Source organism: Populus trichocarpa, chromosome 11 (assembly GCF_000002775.5).
Source record: "Populus trichocarpa isolate Nisqually-1 chromosome 11, P.trichocarpa_v4.1, whole genome shotgun sequence".
NCBI classification, from domain to species: Eukaryota; Viridiplantae; Streptophyta; class Magnoliopsida; order Malpighiales; family Salicaceae; genus Populus; species Populus trichocarpa.
In genome coordinates, this window is record NC_037295.2 from 16,818,573 (window position 1) to 16,846,176 (window position 27,604).

A 27,604-nucleotide genomic window follows, 5' to 3' on the forward strand; every position below is an offset into this window, starting at 1 on the left:
AATAATTTAATGATAGTTAGAGAATGCCAGCATTTTAATCACATGTAAAAGGCTGGGTGTCGTTATTATCAAAAAAATCATCTCAACCTAAAAGTTTAAGCTGTTAGATGAGATTCCAAGATATGATTTATATTATTTTCTAACACATCCCCTCAAGTGAAAGTTCTTCGGACTTGAAACTTGCACAGACCTACATTACCTTGTGTTTGATTTTTATCAAATAAATAGGGATGGTGAGATTCGAACTCGTGGCCACTTAGTCATCAAGGCTCTGATACCATGTCAAAAAATCATCTCAACCTAAAAGTTTAAGCTGTTAAGTAAGTTCCCAAGATATGATTTATATTATTCTCTAATAGTTATATCATGCATGGACATTGAACTTTAAATTATTTTATATGAATGATCAGATTAAACAGAACCCATGGATCTAAATTCTCCTTTCATGAATTATCATAAAATATGCAGGACTTAATCCTTTAATTAGGTTTCTTTTTTCATATCAGTCGTGGAAACAAAACTTAGAGTTTGTAATGCGCTTGATACAAGGGCAGATGCATGGCCTTTTAACTTCTTAAAAAAATTTTGTTGGTTTAGAATAATATAAATTATATTTTGAAATCTTATCTAATATCTTAAGTTTTTATGTTGAATTGGTTTTCTAACATAGTATCAGAGCTTTGATAACCAAGCGGTCACGAGTTCGATTTTTATCATTTCTATTTATTTAATAAAAAATAAACACAAAATAAGATGAGTCTATACAAGTTTCACTTAAAAAAATATTTTAAAAAACAATATAAATTATATTTTAAAACCTTATCTTCACCTAATAAATATTTAATTATAAAAGGTCTTTTGTTAAGAAAACTATTTATCATTTGTTGTGAAATTTATTTTGTCGGTGTTGATGTAGTTGAACTAGAGTAATGACTAATGAATCCCTAAAGTGGATGGTTAAGATCACAAGAAGGCACAATAATGCTGGCTAGGTACATTTCAATAATATTGTCTGTAATGTGGGAGCCCTTTGCACAGGACAATTTGTGTGTAGTCATGTCTAGCTATCGGGTGTGCCTCCATAAGCTTTTTCCATGTCTAGAAAACAATACACTGTAGCTTTTTTTTTTTTTTTTTAAATCTAGTTTTTCATCAGAAATAAGCTCATCAAACCAACATAAATAAGCATATCTAGAACTCCATTTTTCTTCTCTTTTTTTTTTTCATGACAAAGGAGGTTCATGTTTTAGTCACTAATCAATGATAGTTGACTTTGCATCTGCCTTGTGACATTCCTGAGATTGAAGATTTTGTAAGATCTCATTTGGATTAAACAAAACATTTTCTAACTTCCAAGTGGCTTAAACCTACTCCTGCCCTCTTATATATTAGTTGCTGGGGGAAAAGACCGAGTACCCATTCGGGACCTAATCTAGCTTAAACAATGGCTCTAAGTTTTTCCGCATGGATAATGACGAACTGAGGAAAAAACTTCACAGATAATAGTGGTTTTCCATGGTTGTGAAACTGGAAGAAGATATGCGGGCTTGATTATAGAATTGTGTCCAGGTTTTGTTGGGCTTGACTGCTGATTAAAAAGTTTACCTGATAAGTCCCTTCTGGAATGAAAATTTTTCAATATTTAAATTAGTAATTTGTACGATAGAAATAATATATGAAAGAATTTAGAAAAATGTATATGTAGTGAAATGTTGATTATAAAAAGCCTATTTGTTTATTTAATAACCAATATATTTATAGATCTTGATCATGCCGGCTTATCTAAAACATAAAAAGTAATATTATGTTTGTTTGGTAAAAATATTGGTACTCATTATTAATTATACTGTCTTGGTGAATGTTAGTAATATATTAAAGAAAATAACTATTGATAGAAAAAGAGATATCTATGTTGCAGAGTGGTGCGTTGTCATCATTGGCTAGAAAAAAATGGTGCCCTACATGTATAAAAGTATGTACTTATATAGAATACATCATTTAATTGTGAGAAATATTATTTGCGTGAGGTGCGCAACATTGTATCCTGACTTCTCAAAATTGAAAAAAATAAGTGTGTTACGAGTGAGAATTTATTGGGTGTAGCTATTTGTGCCACATGACCATTAATTAATTAATCTTTTTTTAATTTATATATATATATATATATATATTATACCAGAACTTTGTGATGCTATTTTTTCATTAGTTGCAATTTTTTTTTTCAGAGTCAATATATGATATTCATAATTTTATTGTCATTTTACATAAGCATATAACTATCAATATTTATTAAAGTCGAATCGAAACTGGAAAGCTCTTTGTAATAGAAAATTAACAAAATATTGCAATAGGTGGTGTTTTTATTGTATATCATCTCTCAAATTACTATTTATTTTAATAGTATTTTGTTTTATTTTTATTTTTAATTTTATCATTCAATTTTTTTTTGTTTATTATAGATTGAGTTTCATGATTTGTTTTGATTTTGTTTTTTGTTATCCTAGTCTCGTGACCTGGATCACAAGTTGACGGGTTAATATGGTTGACTCAAGTTTTTTTTTAATTGAGTTTTTTTTTTAATTTCATCATTCAATATTTTTTTGATTGGAGATTATAGACTTCATGATTTGTTTTAATTTGCTTTTTATGAGATCATCCCGGTCTCACGACCCAAATCACGAGTTTGACGAGTTAATTGATCTGAGTTGGCTTGGGTATTTTTTTATTTGTTTTTTTAAATTGATTTTTCTTCTCTCTCTTTTTATTTTTCTTATATTTTAAAATGTGTGCTTATATATTTTTTAGATTTTCAAATCTAATAGTGAAGATCAAGTTAATCAAAATCAATTGTCGTCTATGTCTTAATATAATAATAGAGATTAAAATTATGAAATATTTAAAGAGACATTTATGACAAATAAATCTATTTAGATCTATCTTCTCTATCCCTTTTTATTAAAGAACAAGAATCGGTAAAGTCTTGTGAAACAAAGACAAAAGCTTTTGTTTTAATTTTCACAATTAAAGACATTCTTGTTTTTTGAATCTCCATCTTTTTTTTTTATTCCAAAATAATAATCAAACATTATCTAAGAGCTTGTGGACTCTGTTTTGAATGCATAATCACCTCAGTTTTCACGTGGTGGAAGTGGAATTGAGGCCAAGTTTCTAAAGAAAAGAATTGTTACTAACTTTAGGTTATATATATATATATATATATGCTTTGTATGTTTCCTTAATAAAGACGGAATCTATTGTATGATTTATATTTTTTGAATTTCGGTGCATGGTTAGATGAATGTATCTTTCAATCACTATCCTTATCCTCCTAGCTTAGACTTGGAGAGAACAAAGTTGAAACGACGATTAAAAGGTTCTTGAGAAAGCTCTACATGCATGGTTTTGGAACAACACCAAGTTGCCTATCTTTTCTTTTTTGTTAATTAATTGGAACGTTCATCTGAATATGGACTACGAATGAAGCACAATTACCTCAAATTTCTAAATCCTTGCTATCTCTTTTAATATATATTTAAATTTGAGATTTTCAAGTGTAAAATATATATATATATATATATATATATATATATATATATATATATATATATATATCCCAGGTTGCAAACGCCCTTGATGACTATAGAATTATGCCACACCTTGTTGGAACCTTTTCAACTTGCAAGCATGTTGTGATATCTAAATAGAACGAGGATTAAAGACAATAAAATGTACTAAATTCATGCTTTGGTTCGAAAGAATTAATGCCCTTCAATTGAATTTCATAGCTAATGTTTAGTACTAAAACAAGTTGATAGATTAGTATTTATAAGGTGAAAAATCCTGGAAGACACAGCTAATGACAAAAGTTCCTTGCTGGAAAAACAACTTCCCAGAGAAAGCAACGCAGCCTTCAATGCTGATTGAGGTTGGTCTCCTTCTTTGCTGCCTTCGTGCAAGAAAAATCTTGATCCACATAATAAACTATATTCAAAATTATCATATTAATGGAAACCCCACGACACCAACAATCCGGCAAAGAATATATATTGTACCAAGACATTTACATGAAAATACTGTAGGTCTTTTTTAGAACCAGATTTTGGGTCCACATCCCTTGCTTCTCAATTCACATGTACACCATCACCGTCAGTTTCTTGAAACAGGCATGGCGTTAAGACATTAATTAATATAAGAAATGATGCATGTTGCTGATTTGTAATGAAATTGGACCGATTCATCGGCAGTGTCTCAACAAAGTACACATGCGTTCACCTTCTATTCCAGTGAATGATCTATGGAAGAGCTTGTGATAGATCAGGATGGATCTGTATTATTAGTCCTATATATTACAGGTTTTGGAACTGGCAAAAGTTTTCATGTACAAACTCAGGGTCATTGCTTAATAAGCTTGAAAATTGAATGTATGGACACCAAGTGGTCCAGTTTTACTCAGTTGTTTCACGATGGAAACTACAGGTGGTTCTACAAGTTTTTACTATTGACTTCTGCCTTGTTATTCATGCACCTCATGGTGTAAAATAATTGAGGGGTTCTTTTAGGCTATGATTGTCAGGATGCATATAGAGAAGGACGAGGAGGAGAAACGGTGAACGGGTTATCATTTATTTAGTTACTAGATTGTTAGCTTAGTTGGATTAGATTTTTTTTTAACATATAAAAAAAATCATCCAGACATTGCTAATATATATTTTTATAGTAAAAAAAAATTAAATCATGTAGAGGTTGACTCGATATGATTTGATCAACTTGATGAGTCCTAAAACAACTCGGACGACCAATAAAAATATAGTTTGATTCAAAAAAATTCAAGACAACATCTTCTTAAAAAATTAGTTTTGAAATGACAATTTATTGAATCAATCTGGGATAACTCAAACTAATTAACTTGCTAAATCCTCGATCTGGATCATGAAACCATAATAATCCCTTATAAAGCAAATCAAAATAAATTATAAAACTCAATTTTCAATCAACCCAATGTTGAAGAATGAAAATGAAAAAAAATAAAAAATTCTTGGCCCGAGTTAACCTTCTAAACCCGTGATCTGAGTCATGAGATCGGAAAAACCTCATAGAAAGTAAACAAATAAATAACCTAAGTCAACTCGGGTTAACTTGTCAAACTTGCGACCAAGATCATAAGACTATGATAACCCCATAGAAAAAAATCCAAACAAATTATGAAGCCTAATTTTAAATAAATTCATTGTTGAAGGTTGAAAGTTAAAAAAATTCAATCTAAAAACAAGACACAATAAAACGACTTGAGTCTACCCAGATTAACCTGCAAAATACATGACCTGAATTATAAAATTGTGATAACCTCATAGAAAGCAAGAAAAATAAACCACGAAGCCTAATTCATAAGCAACTCCATATTGAATGATGAAATTAAAAAAATTCCAATTAAAAAAAAACAAAACTCGAGTTAACTGGGTTAACCTGCCAAACCTGCAAACTGAGTCATGAGACTGAGATAACCTTATAAAAATCAAATCAAAATAAATCATGAAGTTTAATTCTCAATCAACACAATTCTAAAGGATAAAATTGAAAAAAAAATCACAAAAGACAAAAAAAATCAAGTCAATGGAGTTAACTCGCTAAATCCATTATACGAGTTAAAAGATAGAGCTAACCACATATAAATCAAATTATAATAAATTATGAAACTCAATCTCCAATAAACTAAATATAAAAGTGTGAAATTAGAGAAAGAAAAATAGATTTAGAAAAAAAAAACCAAAGGCAAAGAAAAAAAACATTGTTGAAATGAATAATATTTTGTAAGGTGGTGCATAGCCAAAGCTAGTGCTTCAAATTGTATCAATTGCGATAATTAGTCAACAATTAGAATGACATGAAATAACATGTATACGGGTAAGTCTCTATATATATATATATATATATATATATATATATATATAATTAAACTTTTTTTTTCTTGAATGTAATTTTTTTCATTGGCGATGTAAAGTCAAAGGAAAATAGTTCAGATCTACTTACTAAAAGCTTAACAAGAGAGCTTATATCTAGTTTATCGAGGAGGATGAGTTTAAAGCCTTTAAAGATGAAAGAGTGCGATGCAGTAACACTACTAATTAGTTAATTAGAGATTCTAGGATCTAGGTTAAAAAAAGTCACGTGGCACTTTTAGTGATACTCGGAAATTATAATTTCATGTCTTTATATACATATACACACACACATACGATGCAAAAGGTATTAGCTATAACTTGACAAAGGATGAATCATATTTTTAATGATTTTTATATCTTAATTTACCAAGTAGAGTATTTTAGAGTCAAAATAAATATAACTATAATAATTAAAGAAAACTTTAGGAAGAGAACTACGTGTATACTATAGTTTTAGTTTTCAACAAAAACTGAATAGCATTACATATATCCTCTCGTTTAAGGGATTAAGTGTTTTCAACCAACAATGATGGAGCAGGAAAATGCAGCAATGTCTCTCAGCCATATTATGATTATGATAGTGATGTCAGAAAATTATGGGATCAATATTTGCATGGCTAGGGTTTTTTTCTGGATGACTCCGTTATATATGATACATCCACGAAAACGGCTTCCCCTGTTGTAAATGGTCCCATAATACCTTGGAAGATGGTAGAATTAATTCATGGAGGGAATTGTGATATTCTATAATTAATGGAATAATTTTCTCGGACTATTGCTAATTTCGTAACTATTTGAAATTAATTAAGAACATGATTTTGTCGAGGTATCTGATGACTTATAAAACCTAAAGAAAAGGGCATGAGAAATTGCAAGATTTCATGCCTTCGGGAGACCTGCATATACAGATGGGCAGCTTTATGTCCCTGTTTTTGGTGCCTAAATGTGTTTCTACGAGAAATGAAGCAAAAGGGCTCCTTTATATCCCTCCTATGGACGTAACAAATGATAGCTAGAGTTGGTGTTAGGATCATGAGCTCTATTAATTCCATTCAGAGCTGATGAAAAATATTGAGAGTATGTAGAAACATCTTGGTCTTGATCCAGCAAAAAGCTGACATTCATCCTCTACAAAAACATATATAGCCTGTATATATATATATACATCAAACGTTGCTCTATGAGATTAGATGTTCATGGCTTGAACACCAGATATATAATAAAAATGATAGCAGAAGCCAGCCATGAGAGAAAAAACCAATAACAATGACAGTGCAGAAGATGCTTTGAGAACAGTCCTGGATATATTAACAATAATGACTGCACGAAATCATCTCGCACGAATTAATGACCCTGTTCAGAGCAGTGTTGAGAACAATCCTGGAAAAACCACCACACCTGTTGACTGCATAAATGTTTCACAAATCTTTTGTTGTCTTCTTGCTCAAATGTCCTGGCTAACCTTCATATACTCAGAATATATATATGATCTGCACTCTAATGCTTTAACAAGGATTGATTCATCATCAAAATTCAAAACTTCCAACTTAATTTGATCGATACCTTGTCATATTAATTAGCTGTAATTCTATTGAATCACGACTTTTTGTTCCAGCTGGTTGGGGCCTCAATCCCTATCGCCTCCACAGTAATTTAGTAGCTGGAACTTATGGTGAACTGCATTGACTAGATGATGCTTCCATGTCCCGATTCATCTCACCAAGACCGCCTTCTTCCTTCACAGGCCTTCATTGATAAATGATATCATAATTCCCGGATCGCACAGTATAAGTTCAAATGCACAAGAATTGACAATGAACTACATATGGCTTATAAAGTTGCTTCAAGAAATTCACCACAAGGAGGAGGATTACAAAATAATATTTTTTATATATTTTTAAAATTATTTTTGTTATTAATATATCAAAAAAAATACAAAAAAATAAAAATAAATAAAAATAAAAATAAATAAATTTTAAATTTTTCATTGGAAAGGGATGGTACAAAATGACAAATTATACGTCTATAGCAAAATCTTACACGATCTTTGTAAGTAAACAGTGAACAATGTGGAACATAACGATGAACACTAGAAGTACGATAGTGCTATAATGAGAGTAAATATTTCACTTTTCAGTACACTACAGTATCATTTCAAATCGACAGAGGACTTAAAGTACTGTTTGGTAAATCGTGGTACGTTTATGTGGTTTATGTTTATTGAACAAAATTAATTTTTTTTAGTTTTAAATTAATTTTTTTAGATTTTTTATCATTTTAACATGGTAATATAAAAAATTACAAAAAATAGTGATAAAGTTTTTTTAAAAAAATATTTTGAGTCGATTTGGAATCCCTCGAGCCATGATAAGTGATGGTCCAACACATTTCTGCAACAAGTCATTTGAGTATTTAATAAAGAAATATGAAATCACACACAAAGTTGTCACCTCTTATCATCCTCAGACAAGTGGACGAGTAGAACTTGCTAATAGGAAGATCAAACAGATCTTGGAGAAAACAGTAAACTCTAATAGAAAAGACTGATATTTAAGACTTAATGATGCACTTTGGGCTTATCGAACTGCTTATAAAACATCATTAGATATGTCATATTATATATTAGTCTATGCAAAACCTTGTCACTTATATGTGGAACTTGAACATAAAGCTTATTGGGCTATTAAAGCTTTTAATTCAAACCTTGATAATGCTAGTCAGCTGCGAAAATTACAAATAAATGAACTTGAGAAAATAAGAAATGATGCATATGAAAATTCAAGAATTCATAAAGCAAGAATCAAAGAGTTTCATGACAAGAAAATACTGAGAAAAACATTCAATGTTGGTCAAAAAGTCTTGTTTTATAATTCTCGACTCCATTTATTTTAAAAAAAACTAAGATCAAGATGGAGCGGTCCTTTTATTGTGAAACATATGTATCCATATGGGGCCTGTGATATCAAAAATCCAAAGAATTGCAATATTTTCAAGGTAAATGGGCATCGTTTGAAAGTTTTCTTTGACAATTTTTAGTTGAAAATGACTCTATTGAATTGCATAATCCTGTATATAAAGATTGATTTTTTTTATAACAAGTGGTGTAGATTCCCCTCTCTTTTTTATGACATGCTTGATCAAATGAACATAATTCTCTAATGCTAAAAACAAAATTATTCCATCCACGGCATAGCTTATTACTTGTAAACTTGCTTCAAAAAATTCACTCTTATTGCCTTAAACAGCAAAATTAGATTACTTTCCACAGCTAGTGCTATACTCTGAGTAAATATTCAACTTTCGAGTATCGTTTCAAATCCATAGAGGACTTGATGAGAAGGGTGATGGTGAGGAGGTGGCAAATGACGAATAGCCAGCTTAGGCTGTGTGTCTTCATCAGCTGGTATTTAATATATACACGTCCTTCGATCGTTCAAAGTGATTTTCACGATCTTGGCAAGAAAAATGTGGAAGATGATGAGGTGGAACACTTGAAGAGTTCTAACAAGAGATTGCTGATCAGAACCAGCAATAAAAACATCTTAAATGATTGCATGCATTTGTAGAAAACTTATCATCTGTTGCTATCATGGGACCAAACTCAAATGTCTTCAATCAATCACGATATAGTTTCCGTCTTTGACAGTCTCAGTTCTAGGTTCATATTGCCTCAAGCTTAGGCGATGCTCGAATGGGGAAATGGAAACCCTAAGGGAAAACCAATAATGCAAGCTCTCTATATGATTTAAACATCGCTATCAAGATCATTATATATGGCTTATTAATGCAAAGAAGAAAAAAACTAAAAAAACATATATTTATACTTTTGGTTACTGTTCTCTCACTCTCTCACAAAGCAGCAGTATGGATATAACTATTTAGTACTGAACAATATCTTTCTTTCTTTTTCTTTTTTTTTTTGCAATTGAATCTTTTTTTTAATTTTATTATTCTATGTGACGTTTGTGATATTTTATGCCTAGATATTTTTATTCTCTTTGTATATTCTTGAGAATTCAAGGTGTATGATAAAATTTTAGAATTGAATTAGAGACCAATTTGATGAAATATATTTTAAAATTGTAGTATAAAATAATTAAAAGAAGGACCTAATAATAACACAAACACTGGGGTTTTTTCCATTTTATCTTGAAAAACATCGATCATTTTCATTCCAAAAGTCTTCATTTATGTAACTTTGATCCCTTGAATTTTAGATTTTTATATTTAGGTCATGAACCTCTTCTTCTGTTTTTACTTCTCATTCCCCTAGTTTTGACAAAAAAAAGTGAGAAAGTTATCAAAAAATAGGAATGGAGAGATAAAATGGTCAATTGTTTACATTCCAACAACAACAAAAAATCAATTTTGGTATTAATGGGTTTCTCTTGGTAAAATAAATGACATTGTGGTGTTTTTAAATTTTCATCTCGTTAGAAAAGACAGATTGAGACTTGGAAATTTTTTTAATCAATTTAATTTTGAGTTTTTTTTCTAATTTAAGGGTGTTATGGAGTTGTAATTGATTTATTAAGATACTTAGGTTGTTTTTTTTTATGTTTTAAGATTAAAAAAATAGTTGAAAAATAAGTTTTTAAAATTCTAAAACACAGACCCTGAATTTTCAATAACTACTAGTGGAAATTTACTAGTAAACGAGATGTTATTTTCCACCATCAATGACTTGCTATTTGTTTATTTCTTAAAAAAAATAGAATGAATGTGTGTCGTCAAGTCGTCATCATCCATCCTATTAAAAAAAAAAAAGCCCGAGGGTATTGCCTTTATGCATTCTCATATTCAATCATCACATAAAATTATTCTCACATTTTTTTTTGCATAATTCAAACCATCACATTTATATTTTAATCATCTCGTATATTTCTTCCCTTTTAGCTCATCAAAATGGGAATAACCAAGACAATTTCTCATCAAAATGGGAAAAATAGCGAAAATTTCTACTAACCAAAATGGTTTAGTCATTTTGAAGAAACGATCTGACCATTTCTAAAAAGATTAATGATTGTTTTGAAAAATAATCGATGTGTTTTTTTAGAATTTCCAGAAATTCCAACAAAACTCAAGGCGGCTTTTAGCATATCCGAGGTATATACCATAATTGACATTAAAAACCTATGTATGCCTTAAATAATATATTCATAACATCATGTGTATAACATGTTCATAACATTACATCAACATTATAACATAACATGTAAATAAAAAAAACATATATAAACATGATAAAGTAAGCACATTTTAGCAGATAGTAATAGGACCACAAAAAATACTTGTACGTATGCCCTTGAACACTTTAATTTTTTTTAAAGAATCTTCAAGTAACTCATGCATTGATTGTATGTGATATGCTGCATTGCATATTATATGTGTTGGTATTTGTGTGACAAAATGTGTTTTTTTTTTTCCATTTTCATCAAACACGGGTGTGAATAATTGATTTCATAAGATACTCTTAGTTGAATTCTTTCCAGAAGAAGGCAGAATTTCATGTCTGCATCACTTGTTTGTGGATATATGAGAGAGTCAGTTTGGAAATTACTATAAATAGTTAAATAGGGTTTAGTTATTATTTTGAAATGGACATCATTTCAGGTTTTTTTATATAAAAATGATGTTGTTTCAAACAATTTTTCAAACAAACACATGCCAAACGGTATAATTTAAAAAAAAAATAAAGTTAAATTTCACGCAAGTTTAACCAAGTAGACTGGATTTGACCAAATCAATCTTCAACCAATTTGGAATGGAAAGAAACTAGCATTGCATTGATCTTTAGTTGAATTGATGCATAAGGTCTTTATGGTGCTAAAAAGTTTAAAATCATTCATGCCATGGTGGATGATCTGATTCATATTTTCCTTCTGCCAGTCCCAACTTTTGGAAAAATAGAAAACTTTCGTATTTAATTTCTAGGAGTCGTACTAATTGTCATGTTCATGTTGTTGCAGTGCACAAGAACAGGAGATAATTGTAGTACAAGAAAAACACTGAAACGAATAGGAGCATTTAATTTTTTATGGAGGTAGAGTAAACAGGAGTGAGCTTTGATGCTTACTCCTAACCCTTTGAAGTTTGTATTTTGTAGACCTTAATTTTGAATTGCCTATTGTAGCTCTGGTTTTTAGAACATGAACCTGTTCTTCTCCTGTTTTCCCAATCTAGGGTTTTGGGGAATGCGTTTTGCTCGGACGCAGTTTGCTTTAAAAACATGTCTGAAAATGATGTACAAAACCAAAAATCACTCAATTGCTTTAAACATGTCTAGCCAATGGGGATGATGGCCATCTACACTACGAATTGCTTCACTAAAATGATGAACAAATGGAGCACTAAAGCAAAGGGAAGATGAAGTTACTTACAGTTAGTAGTACGAAAACAAACCGAAACTATTTGATAGTGTTAGCTATTATGGCACAAAAGGAATCCATGTTGATATTGAAAAGGGAAAAACCAATCAAATTCTGAACAGGATTCGTATCAAATCAAAACTATAGATGCATTCCGTTTTGAACACGCGGCCATCATCTTCTAGGAAGGATATCTGAAAAGGAAAAATCATGGAAAGGCGGACCTGCAACACAAAGCAATGCTCAGTTGAATGGCGGAAAAACAAGATGAATCATAGCTAGATCTAATCCAATCTAATCGGATTGTAATTGAACATTATTTGAATCCATCAGGCGAATGCAGAGATGTTCAACACTGCACTGAGCAGGCTATGAAATGTACTCAGGCTCATCGATTGGGAAAAAAAATTAGTTCCTCAGTTGAGAGCAAGGCATAAAAACCCTTATTTTCTTCCTCCTTCGTTATTCCTTTGACCCATCTAAAGAAAAAATGCAGAGAAGATTTCTTACCTTCTTGTTCACCAAGAATGTAAAACGGAATATGTGCAATCATCTTTGTGCCACCTTCACTCCAGTTGACAGTTCCTGGCTTTTGCATGTTTCCATCTGAGGGTCTTGAAGGCCCCAAAACAGACAGACAAATTGCAGGCTCATTCATTAAACCCAAATAATCACGTGCACGCCTCCAAACCCTAACATCTGAGATCCGAGATCGGGCTACCTGAAATACAATTAAGATATTTGATTATGGAAAACAGCTAATACATTCATAGATAGAGGATTGCACTTCATTTCATTCTCACACGTGCAATTTCAGCCAATATCATGACCAATCCAAAAAAGTTCTAAACAGACCTTGCCCAAGGATACGCGTGCCCTCGGTAATAATTCCCGGTGATATGAGGCAAGCTTTGCAATGGCTGTTACAACAAAACAAAGCAACCTTGACTGTGATGACTTTCTTGAGCTTCCACCACTAGATCTCAAAGCTGACTCTCTTAAACCAAGACGACTTACCAATTGAACAAAGGAAAATGAAATCAGTAAACTATCAGCCAACCGTTAGAAAGAAAATATCTAGATGACAGAAAGGGTAATTAAAAATCATACCTAGTGGATAGGTTTTCATATAAAAGTAGTTCTAAACTCTCAAAAAGCTCACGAGCAGCATCCTTGTGAGATCCACCTCCCCCACCATGCTCTCCAATGGCCCAGCACAGCTGTAAAGCCAATTCTGTCTATAGAAAAAGGCATGCAATGAGAAGAATACAATAAATACTCTACACAATTGTACATTTGCAATCAGCTAACCTTTGCAGGGCTGTCATAGGCTTCTCCAAGCCTATCCATGATAGGTTTCTGTAACAGAGTTTAAAAGGCTGTAAGTATCCTATGAAAAGATGCATACAATACAGGTTCTCGAAACAATGATTTCCATGAAAAATTCAAAAGCATGTGGAGATATCCAGTAGTTAGCAAAAGAGTCTGGTCATTGGCCAATAAAACTGTCGCATGTATAGAACTGCAACACTCAATAAATACTCCCAAAGAAAAAATCTGACCACAATATTTTAGCACGTCAAAAAATGTAAAACAATTCCATTTCTCTTTAACAGCTTGTGGTGGGGGTGGGGGTGGGGTGGGGTGGGGGAATGGAGCCTACAACTTAAACCTTTTGCCAGTACCAACAAATCCATCTCCATGTGCCACTTGAGCATCAAAATTGTAATTTCAAACTTTGCATTTTAAAAACACTAAGAGACCACTTTCTACATTAGTCTCATTACCATAAACTTTTGAATACATATCGAATGGCCATTTTGACACATCTCACAGCAGCAATTTATAGCTCGCCCCAAATATGTCTAGGAAAATTAAGTGTAACTAATATAACATCTTCCATGCAGCAAAACATTTCAAGGATTTACCTTCAGGAGAGCAATGAAATTTGGAGATCGCTGAAATGCAGCAAGCATGAACTCTAAGAGCCTCTTACGAACCTGCATGCATAATGTTTTTATTCTTCCTTTAATTGGTCATCAATTAATATTTCATCAATCTAAGGTCTAAACTACAAATGCATTTCCAGAGAATACTAGCATCACGTTTGTCTTGTAAAATTAACAGTTCCAGGCTTAATCAAAGAGCAAATTATGTATAACCGTGTTTCCATCTTTTCCAAAAAAAAGCGTTCTTTCTGTTTCTGGTTTATCCCAAAGTTAATATGAAATAGATGAGATGGCACAACAATTATAACTATTCTTAATTTACACACATAGCCACCCCTTCTTCCCAAAGAAAAACACCCCCAAACTAGCACAGTATATTCCATTAAGCTTTAATACACAGTTCCTATTTAAGTTCTAGTATAAGAGAGAAATTTATTCCATCAATTTATTAATATAATATTGTTCCTTCACCAATCAAAGTGCAGATCAATACTGTAGACACCTAAAGCAAAACATTCCAATTACTTTCAAATATGAACATACCTCATAAGAAAATATTTTGTCAGGAAACATTGTGTCATTTCTTGACATAAGCAGGGGAATCAATGCACAGATTAAAGCTGCAAAGCAAGGGAACAATCTTAGAGAGCAAAAGCTTAGATGTAAAGCTATAACCTCCTTTCCGAAAGCTGAAAGTCAATCCACTGGAAAACAAAGTATTAACATACAATCATTAACATCACGCAATGATATAGCGAAATACACATCGAGAAGTCGAGGTGTCATTTTGAGCATTTGCTTTAACCGATCAGACTGAGGGGTGTTGATTGTAGCCTGTAAAGTGGCAACCATTGCAGGAGAAGTCCAATGCCGTTCCTGAAATTCAGCATTTATGCAACAACCAATTAGAAATGTTAGAAAGAAAAAAGTTCTCAAGCAATGACTTTAAAATATCAATCAAGCATCAATCAATTATAAGTGTTTTAATAATGCATCTGCATCTCAACTTTGACTCTAAACTTATTTATCCTCCAAAACAAGAGCAAGCAATACTATATAGAGAGGTTAACAACTGGAAAAATTAAATGAGTTAAGGTTAGAAAAATCAAGCCATCAAGGGATTTGGAACATAAAGAAACTGAAAATTAGCTAATTCTGATTAAACTAGAACAACAAAAAATTTGAAACAGAGGGAGAAAAGGTAATATATGAAGTGAAAATATAACAGCAACATCACTGTAGGAATCATTTGAAAGAAAATGAGAATTGGATAGAAAATCAATAGTGATCCTTAAAAAACAAAAAACTAGAAAGAACTGCATATCCCTAAACTTTCTTGCAAGTTTAAACAGTAAAAAAATGATATGTGTCCACTTGCAAGAAATGAGACACGGAAGGAACCGTACAGGAAGCCCATCATTTTCATCCTTGAGAAATTCAAGAAAAAAAGGATCAGCTGCATCTATTGCGCTGCTATCCTCAGATTCAGAGTCGACCCCACCATCTGCTATTGTTGAGCCGGTATAAGCTTCATCCATGAGAGCAAGTAGCATCTGCATCCAGATAAAATGAGTATCCATGGTTGTGTCACATGCTCTTAAAAAAGTAAATTACATAGTCCCAAAAACAACCTCAGGAGCCGTACTCTTCTGGATGGAGGCTATGCTGCTTCCAATAAGTGATCCTGAGCTCCTTTCTACCTTTTGTAATGCCACTACCAAAACTAGAACAGACAGTAAAGAAAAAGTCACAACTTGCTTTACCTAATTGCAAACAAAATGGACAAAGGAAAACACCATAATGACAGAGTTGAAGAACATTTCAAATATTCAAGTCCAATTCCAAAATCTCATTTAACAAATTTTTCCTTTTTAGAGAAAAGAGAGATTCAATAATTGCTAGAAGAGAATGTGCATCATAAGCATTTGAAACTTTGCCAAACAAAAACCTACTCCTACAAGTGCAGGTAAAAGCAGAGGTTTTTAAAACAAAGCACAACAAAAAATAAGCAACGTAATATGCAGTAATAAATTAAAAAATTATGAACTACAAATGTATACATATTATCTAGCAACAATGACATATAACTAAGAAAATCACTTGAACAAATAAGTATAAATAAATCTTCAGAAACTAAAATGAAATCACAAGAAGTATTTAAAGAGAAGCAAACAGTTAACAAAATAGCCAAACATATATACTTACTTGGCAAATCCACTAAAGATGGAAATAGAGGAAGAAACGATCCAGGGGACATCATCAACCCTGGAAAAATCTTCATAAATGATTTTTCTAATCTGCAGGAAAAACAGATAATAACAATCACTCGGCTTCCTTTGTTACATCCAGTTAACGCATTAAAGGAAATTCCTCCCTAGTACTTCCCCTGGATGCTGATATACAAGTACCCTGTCAGCAGTAAATACTGAAAAAAATGATTGCACCCCAATAAAACTTGACAGTCAAGACCTCCAGAAATCTCCATAATTCATAATAACAATCTCCATGTTAGTATTTTGTTTTTTTTTCATTAATAATCTATTGCTAGTAAAGCTGGTGAACAAACTTACTTTTCTCCATTCCATGCAATCAGCTTCAGCATCAATGGAAAAAACTGCAAACAAATGATCACCATAAGATTGAGATATAGATGGAAATCATGTTGCTCATCATCTACATCTCTTTCTTCAACACATGAATTTCAAATGAATGGTTAAAAGCTACTGCTTAGACTTTCTGTTGTTGATTCCAAGGCTCAAATGTTCTAATTTTCATTTGACTATCTTTGCTGTGATCTGTAGCTCAACTAAAGGGATTGCAACTAACATAGAGGTTGGAATGCATTTGACTAAATTTTACATGAAGTCAGAGTTAATGATAATGTACAAACTATCAGAAGCATGCAGAAAGCTCCAGCACAAGAAAAACAAACTCCATAGTTCACAAGCTATTGCAATTTTTCGCAGTTATATATTCTAAAACCCATACCATTGTGCAATCTAGTTGACATAAAGTTATGTAGATCATTAGTCATACCTGAGGTAGTAAGGTGGGGAAAGAAGTTAAAATCTTTTTCTTGTTCACATTTAGAAAGTCAAGAGTTGCTTCTGCAACAACTGGGTCTGCAAATTCACTGCAACCAAATTAGAATAAGATATGTTTGCAGTGAGCATTGAGCCATTACTGGATTTTATTCATAGAAAACAAAAGCATATTAAACTCGAAGGTATAAGCATCCCATTCAAAACACTTAAATAACATAAAAGCAATATACCAAAAAAATTAACCATCATCCAAGATGACTCGAATTGCTTTTTATATACCATTAAAAAAAACATGATGTTTATTTAAAATTTTGAAAGTATAGCAGATGCTTAAATACTGTCAACAAAAACCTTACCGGCTCAAACACGTACGAAGAAATGTCCGCAAAATAGGGTCCGCATCATGCAGAACCACCTCTCCAAAATCAAGGAAAAATTGAAGAATAGCCTGATTAATAAACGTGAGAGAGCATAAGCCACAAATTAATTCACCATCCGTATCACAATACTAACCTAAAATGCAATTTCATTACAAAAACTCCACCATTCTTTTAGTTTAAAGTTCAATTTCTACAATTTTTCTCAACGACCGAACAAACAAACATTGAGATAATAATAAACGTAATAAGCTAACCTAAAATTACTCCTAAAACGCAATTTGACCGCTACTAAAAATTCCAAAATTCAACTCCTACAATTTTCCAGCATTTTCTCGGCAAACAAACACAAGAAAAAAAAACACTGAATTAAAATCTAATAATAAAATGAAATTATCACACCTATAAATCACTCATAAAATATTTAAAAAAATTGCACAAATTATAAAAATCCAAGAAAGTATTCAATTTCCGCCATTAAAAGCAAGTATTAAATAATAACAACAACAATAAAAGATGAAAAGAAGAGACCAGCAAGAGAAGTCCATAGGAGTTTGTAGATTGAGAAAGCAAAGAGACAGAGCGTTGAAAGAGTTTATTGATCTGCGGATAAACCCTAGCTATCAAGTCCTCTGAATTCTCTTCTTTACACAATTCATGAAGCCTCTTCACCTAATCATCAAGTCCAAAAAACACGACGCCGTTATTATAAATGTATTATAAACATGTAGATGTAAGCACGGAGAGAGAGGGAGAGAGGGAGTGAGGGAGGGAGTTACGGAATGGAGAAGAGAGGGATCAGACGCAGGGTTGTTTGCTAAATTAGAGTCTCTAGTGCCGTTTGATAATGTACGGAGATGGAAATCCCAGTTTCTGTCTCCATCACCATCTTCACCTCCCATTTCTTCTGATTTTCTAATGGAAAGAACAAGCTGTGGTTTCTTTTTGTGTTTTCGTTATTAGCGAATGAGAACGCTGTCGTTTCACTTGGCTTAATAATTAAACCAATTTGTTTTTCTTTTTTGTTTATTAGAATAAGTTAATTATAAGTTAATGTCTATGGTTTTTTAAATCGAATTATTTAACCCCTTTATTATAAAAAAAATTAATTCTTACAGCCAATCCCTTCATCAATTAATTATGAATATAAATTTAATTTAATTCGATTTATGATTGAGACTAAGGTTTAGATTACATTTGGATAGATTGAATTGTATTGATTAAAATTAGTTTATTTGCTCGTATTTCATTGTATGTTAAATTATTTTAAAAAAAATAAAAAGAAAACATTAAAAACGCGAGAAGTTCTTTACAATGCTATTAAACCATTGTAAGAAGATAAATCTTTTAATATAAATTTTTAACAAGTGTGATTTTTCATTTAAATCATATAAGAGCTAATTCAATATGAATTAATTTATTTAATAAGTTCAGAGAAAATTTGAATGATTATTTTTATTTTAAAAAACTAATATTGAACAATAAAATCAACAAAAGGTAAAAACAATAAAATAAAAAATAAAAAATAATTGATAACCAAGTAAACTTTTTAAACTCGTAATCCAGTTATTAGATCTAAAATATCATACATAGAAAAGCGGTGGAAATTCAATTTCTAGTAAATCTAACATCGAATGATGAATTATCACTATTATTATTATCACCATTAACATTTTTATTATTGTTGTTATCTTATTGTTGTTATCACTATCATTACAGTTATCATCATTACTACTATTATTATTAAGTAATATCTTTAATATTATTATTATCAGTATTATGATCACTATTACCTTTATTATTATTATTATTATTATTATTATTATTGTGATTTTTTTATCTAATACTTACACAATTAAAAAAAATTACGAAGATTCTAATGGAATAACAGATAGACAAGAATAATTCGTTAGTTATTTTGTCGGTACAAGGGATGTTATTCGTCAGAAAGTTACAAAATGGCTAAGAAGTTATGGACTCTTCAATGGATTTAGCGACCAAGTTTTGTCGCCCATCCATCAATGATATTTATCAATATTATTGATAAATAACCCTGAGGGGTGTATCAATAACATTAGGGATGTAGATTAACTGGTCAGATTCTGAGTTTGATTTCTAAAAATTACCAGTTCGAGTTCCACAAACCTCAAAGCTACTGAATATTTATATTTTCGTTAACTTTAAAGTACGTGAGATTAGTCGAAGTGCGTGCAAATTGACCCAAACACATACGTTAATCTAAAAAGTTATGGACTCTTCAATGGATTTAGCGACTAAGTTTTGTCGCCAGTTCTATCGCCCAATCCATCAATAATATTTATCAATGAATTGGCCGACAGAATCTTGTCGATTCATTTTATTTATTTGGTGTTAATATTTCACCAACGATTCTGTCAATATTTTTAATCATCAATAGAATATTGACGAACATTAAATCCCCAACAAAACTTGGACCAACAACATGTTTTCTTTAGTAACTCTATTGACAATTTACGTCATTGACGGAATAGTATTTATATGTCGATATAATATTTAGTTAGTATTTTTTAATTTTTTTAGTAGTGATTGTTCGTATTTTTTTCATTTGAAAAATAGTAAAAAACTTGTATTGAAAAACTATAGAGAACCTTTAAAATATGTTTTTCAAACTCATTACAGATTTAAAAAACTAGAAAAATAGTTTTTTATTATTATTTTATGGATGAAAAAATATTGCATTTGGACAATAAATATCATTTTTTCTTTTTCTGACTCTGAATTTTTTTAAAAAAATTAGAGTATTGCTCTGTTTCTAAATAGCTTCTTAACTATTAAACTTTGATACTAATGCTATAAATTTCGTTTTAAATTTTAGATGAAGTGTAATTTATATTTTGTCAATGATATATATCTTATTGCTATAGAAAGTCTATTGCGTTAGTGCTTACAAAGTCCATTAACTCAACTCTAAAAACACTAACTCGTTTGAGTATATAAAATACGTGAAATTTATAAAATGTTTAAAAATATTATAATTAGTGTAAATAACACCTTTAAAACACGTAACCTATTGCTATACAAAATCTATTTTTTATTTTCTACAAAAGATCTTTTTTATCGTAGAGTGTTTTTTATTTGTAAATATAAAAGTTTATTAGCCTCCATAAGTTTCTGTGATTTCTTTGGCTTTAAATTATTTTTTTATTAATATGAGATTTTTTTTTAATATGTTGATGTTAAAAATAATTTTTTTAAAAATATTATTTTAATGTATTTTCAGACAAAAAATACTTTGAAAAAAAATCACTATTACAAAACTAAGTGGCCGTTTGTTTCTGTAGTTGCTTCTACATTTGAAGCCAACCACGAAAATAGACGTTTGGTAACAAATGAAAAGCTGATTTACATGCATGGGCCCCAGTAATTCCTGCATTAAAAACGCAGGCTCACTGAAAGCAGCATTGTGTTGTTTTTCAGTGTGGAGAGCTCTACTGTTCACTTAAGTGAACAATAGAGCTTTGCAGATCTCCACCGTGCTGAACAGTGGAGACATGCACTATTGTTCACGTGAATAATGGTGTACGATTCCGGCCGGACCGGGTCCGGTCCAAAGCTAAACGCATTGAACCGGGTTCGATCCAGTAGAAAAAAATTAAATTTTATTTTTTATTTTTAATTTATGACGTAGCATTTGCAGAATTTAATCGCAATCCTAATTTTGTTCCTGATTATATTTTACCTGATGTTGTTGCGTGAGAAACCAAGGAAACTATAGTCCTTATCGGATGTATTTCATATGTGATGAAATTGTAGATAGTTTAATTGAACAATAAAAAATATTTTATATAAAATATTATTTATTTTATGATGTAATAACAATAGTTAAATTTACTATATTTAAATTCAAAACCATCAATATATATATATATATATATATATATATATATATATATATATATACTAAACACATTATTTTATAACTTCAGTTTAAAAAATAATTTTTTAACCAAACACATTAAATTACTTTTTGTTCAACCTCAAATTCAACCACAGTTTTAACCAAATATATATAAATACCAAACCAACCTCAACTAAAAGTACTTTTTATAAAATAATTTTTTTCAAACCACAACCACAAAATCTATCACAATACCAACAAGCTCGAAAAACACTTTTTAATCAAAGAAAAATTTGGCTTAGTTTCTAAAAAAGTGTTTTCCTTTGATTTTTGATAAAATGCACTTTTCAGAAGTTATAAAAAATTTAAAAATATCATGTTATTTGTTAATTATATTAAATTTAATTCTTAATTTTTTGATTTTTTTTATTGCTATATATTTTAAGTGTCTATTCTCTCTCAATCTAGTAAATACCATATTAGGTAATATTAGGTAGGTTAGAAAATGTTAGAGAAATTATCTTTTTCTCACCTTTGACAAAGATTTTAAGCCCATTCCATGCCATGGAAAACTCATCAATTCTTGGCTTTAAAAGTTAAAACTCATTATGGTATTTTAAAGGGAAGAGCTAAAAAAAAACCTAAAAGAAAAGGATAAAAAAATTCTAGCTTTCATCCCTTATTTTTATAGCTCAATAGGAGAACTATATTAAAGAGCAAAATAGTATTTTATGTTGAAAAGTTATTTCTATATTAATAAAAAAGCTAAGAATTTATTTAATATATTTTTATATAAAAGAATAATTTTGATTGGAAATGTATTAATTAGTTACAATTAATAAATAGTTATATAAATATCAAATATATTAAAATACAATTATTATTTTTTAAATAATTTATTTTTGAAATGCATATATATAAAATATTATATTTAGACTATTTAAAAATTATATTATCTATTTCGCTCTTCTAAGTAACTTTTTTTCCTTGAAGATGCTCTTGTATTAGCACAAAACCAAAGCACAAAGTTATCGTTGCCGCCAATGGCCCCAAACTTTTCATTTTTCCTCCAACCTTTTCGAAGAGGAAAGTAGTTGAAAAGAAAGAAAATTCATTAAAAACGTTTAAAGAAGATCCCCACACAGCCACAGAGTCCCTTGACTGTTACAAGACGTGAGTCTTAAATTTCTAATTGGACTGAGATTTCAGAGAAAGAAGTAGAGTGAGAGGCCGACTCCTTCTCTTGTCCTCTCTTAGTACCCCAGTCACCAACCAAAGCCCCTATTAAAAGAGTTAAAAAAAAAGAAAGAGTATACAACCCTTCAAGATCTTCTTTTTTTAGTTAATTTTTAGATTGATATAAGTATATACCCTTGAGGATCCTCTTTATTTTTTCATGCCTTTTAGCCCATTGGTTGATGTTTTAAGAGAGAGTGTTTGATAAAGACACTAGCTTTCTATAGTTCGTATTGATCTGTAAGCTTTCTTATATATCTTTGATCTTGAGGGATTGGTATTTTTTTTATTTTGAGCTAGACTTTTGAGATAAACCCATTAGACCCTTTAGGATTTCGAGTCAGAAGATCAAATTTTTACATCATGATTTGCAGTATCAAGCAATCTACTATAACCCCAACAATCAACGGATCTGACACTATTTTTCGCAGAAAAAACATGTCGGCAATACAAAGATCTTTGATTCTGCCTTCACTCAATGCCAACAAGTCAAAACCAGTTCTTTCAATGTCAAAGCCTTTGCATGTGTCGAAGGTTGAGTCTTTTGCGTTGTCAAGGCCTCAAAAGAGGACCATGATCACATGCAAGGCTTATGAGGCCGATCGATCAGAGCCAATTGAAGCATCTGAGGTGAAGTCAGAGGCAGCAAAAAGGGTTAAAATTGGGATTTATTTTGCTACTTGGTGGGCTTTGAATGTTGTTTTCAACATATACAACAAGAAGGTCTTGAATGCTTTTCCATATCCATGGTTGACCTCCACTCTTTCTCTTGCTTGCGGATCTCTTATGATGATGATCTCGTGGGCTACAAGGATTGCTGAGGCACCAAACACTGATTTTGAGTTTTGGAAGACTTTATTCCCTGTAAGTTATGATTTCTGGATTTTGTTTGGTTTGATAGAAAAGGGAAAGTGAGGTTTTTGTTTGGTTTCTCAGATAAATAAAAGAGGGAAATCATGGCGAAGTGATGCTTTTGGTTTGGTTTGGGTTGTTAAGAAAATCACCCTTTGTATGATTGCTGAGGAAAGTAGAGAATAATTGAAGGAGTATGATGGCTTGCTATTCATGTTGTTTTGCTTATTTTTATTAATTTATTCTTAAAATAGCCTTTGTTTGATTGCTGATAAAGCTGAGAAAGTGAAGTTTCAATTTGCCTGTTTTAACTTTACTCGCTCAAATGGATACAAAGCAATATTTGAATTTGGTTCAATTATGGTGGCTTTTGATGCTAGAATTCAAATTAGGGATATTTTCATGTTTTGGAATTCTTTGGCAATACACACACACACACACACACACACACACACACACACACATTCTGTGTTTACTAATAATCATCTCTTTAGGTTGCGGTGGCACATACAATTGGACATGTAGCAGCAACGGTGAGCATGTCGAAGGTTGCAGTTTCCTTTACCCATATTATTAAGAGTGGTGAGCCTGCTTTCAGCGTACTGGTTTCAAGGTTCCTATTGGGTGAGACTTTCCCTCCATCAGTTTACATGTCCCTTGTTCCAATCATTGGTGGTTGTGCACTGGCTGCTGTTACTGAGCTCAACTTCAACATGATTGGTAAGAATACAAGCTTTCATTTACTGAAATTTGATTTGATTATTGCAAGGTGCACAGTTGTTTTATTGATTCAATAAGGTATTTCATTATTCTGGAATTCTTTATATTTTTTCTAAGTAGAGATTCAAAGAGAAACCGAACAGCAGTATTGATAACAGTTCCTTATTACCTGGAATCTGAGATAGCAAAAGCCAACGATTAATAGGTTATATCTCAGATGGAAAAAAACAAGGCCATGGTGGCACGATGTGCACTGCCCCCTTCAATTTTGCTTTCTTCATGATAATCAAACAAAAATTATGATCTGAGTTCCTATTATTAATTTTGATTCTGTTGCATGGTTTCTGACTACAACTGGAGTCATGGAGCCAGCTGGTTTCCTTTTTAAAGTTATTGGTATCTAGCAGGTCATGGTCATGGATTTGACATTTTATGATTTTTCAGTCATTAAAGTAAATTATTTGGGCTTGGAACGTGATTTCAATAATTTTGCTCTTTTGGGTTGCTTACAGAATTATGAACTTAGTTGTTGGCCTTCTATTTCAGGTTTTATGGGGGCCATGATCTCCAACTTGGCTTTTGTTTTCCGCAACATATTTTCAAAGAGAGGCATGAAGGGGAAGTCTGTTAGTGGGATGAACTACTATGCTTGTCTCTCTATCTTATCTCTCTTCATCCTCACACCTTTTGCTATCGCTGTAGAGGGACCACAGATGTGGGCTGCAGGTTGGCAAACAGCCCTATCCCAGATTGGACCAAATTTCATATGGTAATTGCTGAATACTACAAACTCAGTTTTCCTTGTATGTCTTTTTACATGGTAGAAATGTCTAAAAATCATAATGTAAATTTAATTTGAAAGATTTTGTTTGATTGACTGATATTAAGATTTCTTAGATGTCTTTCCCCTTGTTATTTAGAAAGTTGAGCTCTAGGTATTTATCTGAACTAATAAAGATTTATATTGTAAGATTGTTTAGTCCTGCTAATAGGATTGCATGTGAGGGCTCACAGTTAGATTTCTATATGGTCTTACTTTTAATTGAATAGCCTTTATTGTATGTGCATGTCATGAGATATATTGTGTGGATATGTCTGATGAACAATATACTGAATCAACTAGGTGCTAGACATCAAACACAATCTGAAGACTTTAGTTGCCAATTCAGTGTCATTTAAGTTATACTTAGATGAGTGTGAAATGAATTTTAGTCTCTTTATTCGAATTTAGTACTTTTTTTTAGTAAGATTTCACTACAGGTTTCTGCAAACTTCTTTTGATTTTCTGGTCCAATAACCCGAAACATGTATTTTATTTCTTTTCTTTGGAATTTGAATTACTAGACGAACAGATTTCTGCATGTGATTGTGTGAGTGATATTTAGTCCTTTCTCCTCTTGCTTATTGCTAAACGAATGCATATGTGGCTCTTATTTTACCTTACAGGTGGCTAGCAGCACAAAGTGTATTCTATCATCTTTACAATCAAGTGTCTTACATGTCCCTGAATGAGATTTCTCCCTTGACCTTTAGCATTGGAAATACCATGAAGCGTATATCTGTCATAGTTTCATCCATTATCATTTTCCACACACCCATCCAACCTATCAATGCTCTTGGCGCTGCCATTGCTGTCCTTGGAACCTTCTTGTATTCCCAGGTAATTTGCCCACTTCTCTCTATCAATTTACTATTATGCTTCATGGTTTTCCCATGCCATGAGATCTTCTAAAAAGACATGCATGCCCTTCAGACAATTCCTTGTGTAACATACAGACAATTTATTTGCATGCATTCTTCCCCTATTGATTGTTTATTTGTATGTCAACAACGACAAAGGAAAAGCTGAAAATGCTTTCAGTTGGAATATAAGATGATGTATCAGCTATCACGGGCTCATCAGGGTATACATGTTGCATCCCAAGCATAAAAAGTTGTCTACTGTATAAGTTGCAGAAATACCAATCGCCTGCTTAAGACAAATACCATATAACCAGACCACGCTACAGAATTCATCTCAACTTGCCTTTGGCAGTCACTGCTTTTGATTGCGAAAGAAAGTTGAATATCAGATGCTGCAAGGGTAGCTGAACCCGTAATAATCCAAGGCTTAGGGAAATATGTGAATTGTGCTTAACTGTTAGATATCAAGTGGTAGAAAATATAATTCTCCCTCTTTCTTTTTTCGTAATCTAGTCTGTTGTGGGGTTAGGTGTCACCTACCCAACCTGATAGCTGATCACCTAGGTATCGTAATATTTTTGGAGGTAGTTGACTTGAACATCGTATCCTAGTTAGGTTGGGGACCGTACAGAATTTGTACCTAACGTTAAGATTTGTACAAGATCTGTTCTGTTTATTGCACATGGTGAAGACCTGACGTTTTCATCATGTTGGAAAGTTGACAGGTATTTTTTTTGTTTTTTTATCTGGGAATATTCTTGGCATCTTCCTTCGCAGCTTCGCAGGACGAGCTCTGTGCTAAACATTCTAAACTTCTGTTAATACCGTGATAAACATAATCTATTCATGTAATTTAATCATCTGTTTTGTCTTTTGCAGGCAAAGCAGTAAATGCACCAGACAGGGCAATTTTAACGCTTTTCGTGTAATAAACAAGGAGAGAAAGAGCATGTCGACAATCGGAGGCCTTCAGCTTAGGGTAGGGGAGAGTGTCAGTAACTATTTGTGTATTTCGTGGAATCATTTTCAGATCCAAAACTTTGTTAAAAGAAGTTTATTAAAATAATAATAATAATAATAATGGAGGTCATTATATATTTAGTAATTCCATTTCTGTATATTTTAAAATATTATTATAAAGTGAGAATAATTCTAATAAAAATATTAATAATACTTGATTGGAGGTAAAAGTTTACTCTCAGGCAAGAAGGGTAAAACTTATCATGCAAAAAACCAATTTAGATTTCAATAAAAATTCAACCACAGATTCTTGACATTATATCTAACATAACTTGATATTATGCACCCATTTGGTAAATGATATTGTACGGAAGGGTACAAAAAATCCAAAGATGCTGAACCCAAGTTTTTGAATTACAAATACTCTAAAAGACATGGAGATTTACTACGAACCGAGATTCATTGATACTATGGATACATTATGCTCATGAGTTTTTTTTTTTTTTTTTCGTTCACTTTTTTTTTTAATATAGTCCTTTGAGGGCTTAATTGGAGGCTAATTTGGTCAAAATTATTAACAAAGAGTGAAATTAAAAGAC

At 31.5% G+C, this 27,604-nt stretch overlaps 2 protein-coding genes across 2 annotated transcripts; one reads left to right on the top strand and one right to left on the bottom strand.

The window, feature by feature from the left end:
- Positions 1-12,271: 12,271 nt before the first annotated feature.
- LOC7454422 (uncharacterized) lies at positions 12,272-18,625 on the bottom strand. The gene is made up of 16 exons (XM_002317546.4): positions 18,457-18,625; positions 18,209-18,349; positions 17,657-17,748; positions 17,293-17,389; positions 16,827-16,870; positions 16,462-16,553; positions 15,888-15,979; positions 15,663-15,809; positions 14,985-15,132; positions 14,800-14,876; positions 14,236-14,307; positions 13,619-13,666; positions 13,418-13,545; positions 13,163-13,319; positions 12,818-13,028; positions 12,272-12,531 (listed from the first exon to the last, which is right to left on the bottom strand). Exons 1-16 carry the CDS (start codon positions 18,577-18,579, stop codon positions 12,482-12,484), a joined length of 1,719 nt encoding a protein of 572 aa, XP_002317582.1. The 5' UTR covers positions 18,580-18,625; the 3' UTR covers positions 12,272-12,481.
- A 3,996-nt stretch (positions 18,626-22,621) lies between these two features.
- On the top strand, positions 22,622-27,150 carry LOC7454423 (glucose-6-phosphate/phosphate translocator 1, chloroplastic). The gene is made up of 5 exons (XM_002316949.4): positions 22,622-23,654; positions 24,137-24,362; positions 24,909-25,131; positions 25,809-26,022; positions 26,925-27,150. Exons 1-5 carry the CDS (start codon positions 23,154-23,156, stop codon positions 26,934-26,936), a joined length of 1,176 nt encoding a protein of 391 aa, XP_002316985.2. The 5' UTR covers positions 22,622-23,153; the 3' UTR covers positions 26,937-27,150.
- The last annotated feature ends 454 nt before the right edge of the window (positions 27,151-27,604 follow it).

Excerpts from the sequence above, each read along its gene's own strand:
- LOC7454422 (XM_002317546.4), bottom strand. The coding sequence starts at position 18,579 with ATGGGAGGTGAAGATGGTGATGGAGACAGAAACTGGGATTTCCATCTC. Across the intron at positions 14,877-14,984 it reads ATTGCGTGATGTTAATGATT|CTTTAATCTGTGCATTGATT; the intron begins GTATGTTAATAC and ends CTTGCTTTGCAG. Across the intron at positions 13,029-13,162 it reads CACGCGTATCCTTGGGCAAG|GTAGCCCGATCTCGGATCTC; the intron begins GTCTGTTTAGAA and ends ATTGTATTTCAG.
- LOC7454423 (XM_002316949.4), top strand. The coding sequence starts at position 23,154 with ATGATTTGCAGTATCAAGCAATCTACTATAACCCCAACAATCAACGGA. Across the intron at positions 23,655-24,136 it reads TTTGGAAGACTTTATTCCCT|GTTGCGGTGGCACATACAAT; the intron begins GTAAGTTATGAT and ends TCATCTCTTTAG. Across the intron at positions 24,363-24,908 it reads GCTCAACTTCAACATGATTG|GTTTTATGGGGGCCATGATC; the intron begins GTAAGAATACAA and ends CTTCTATTTCAG.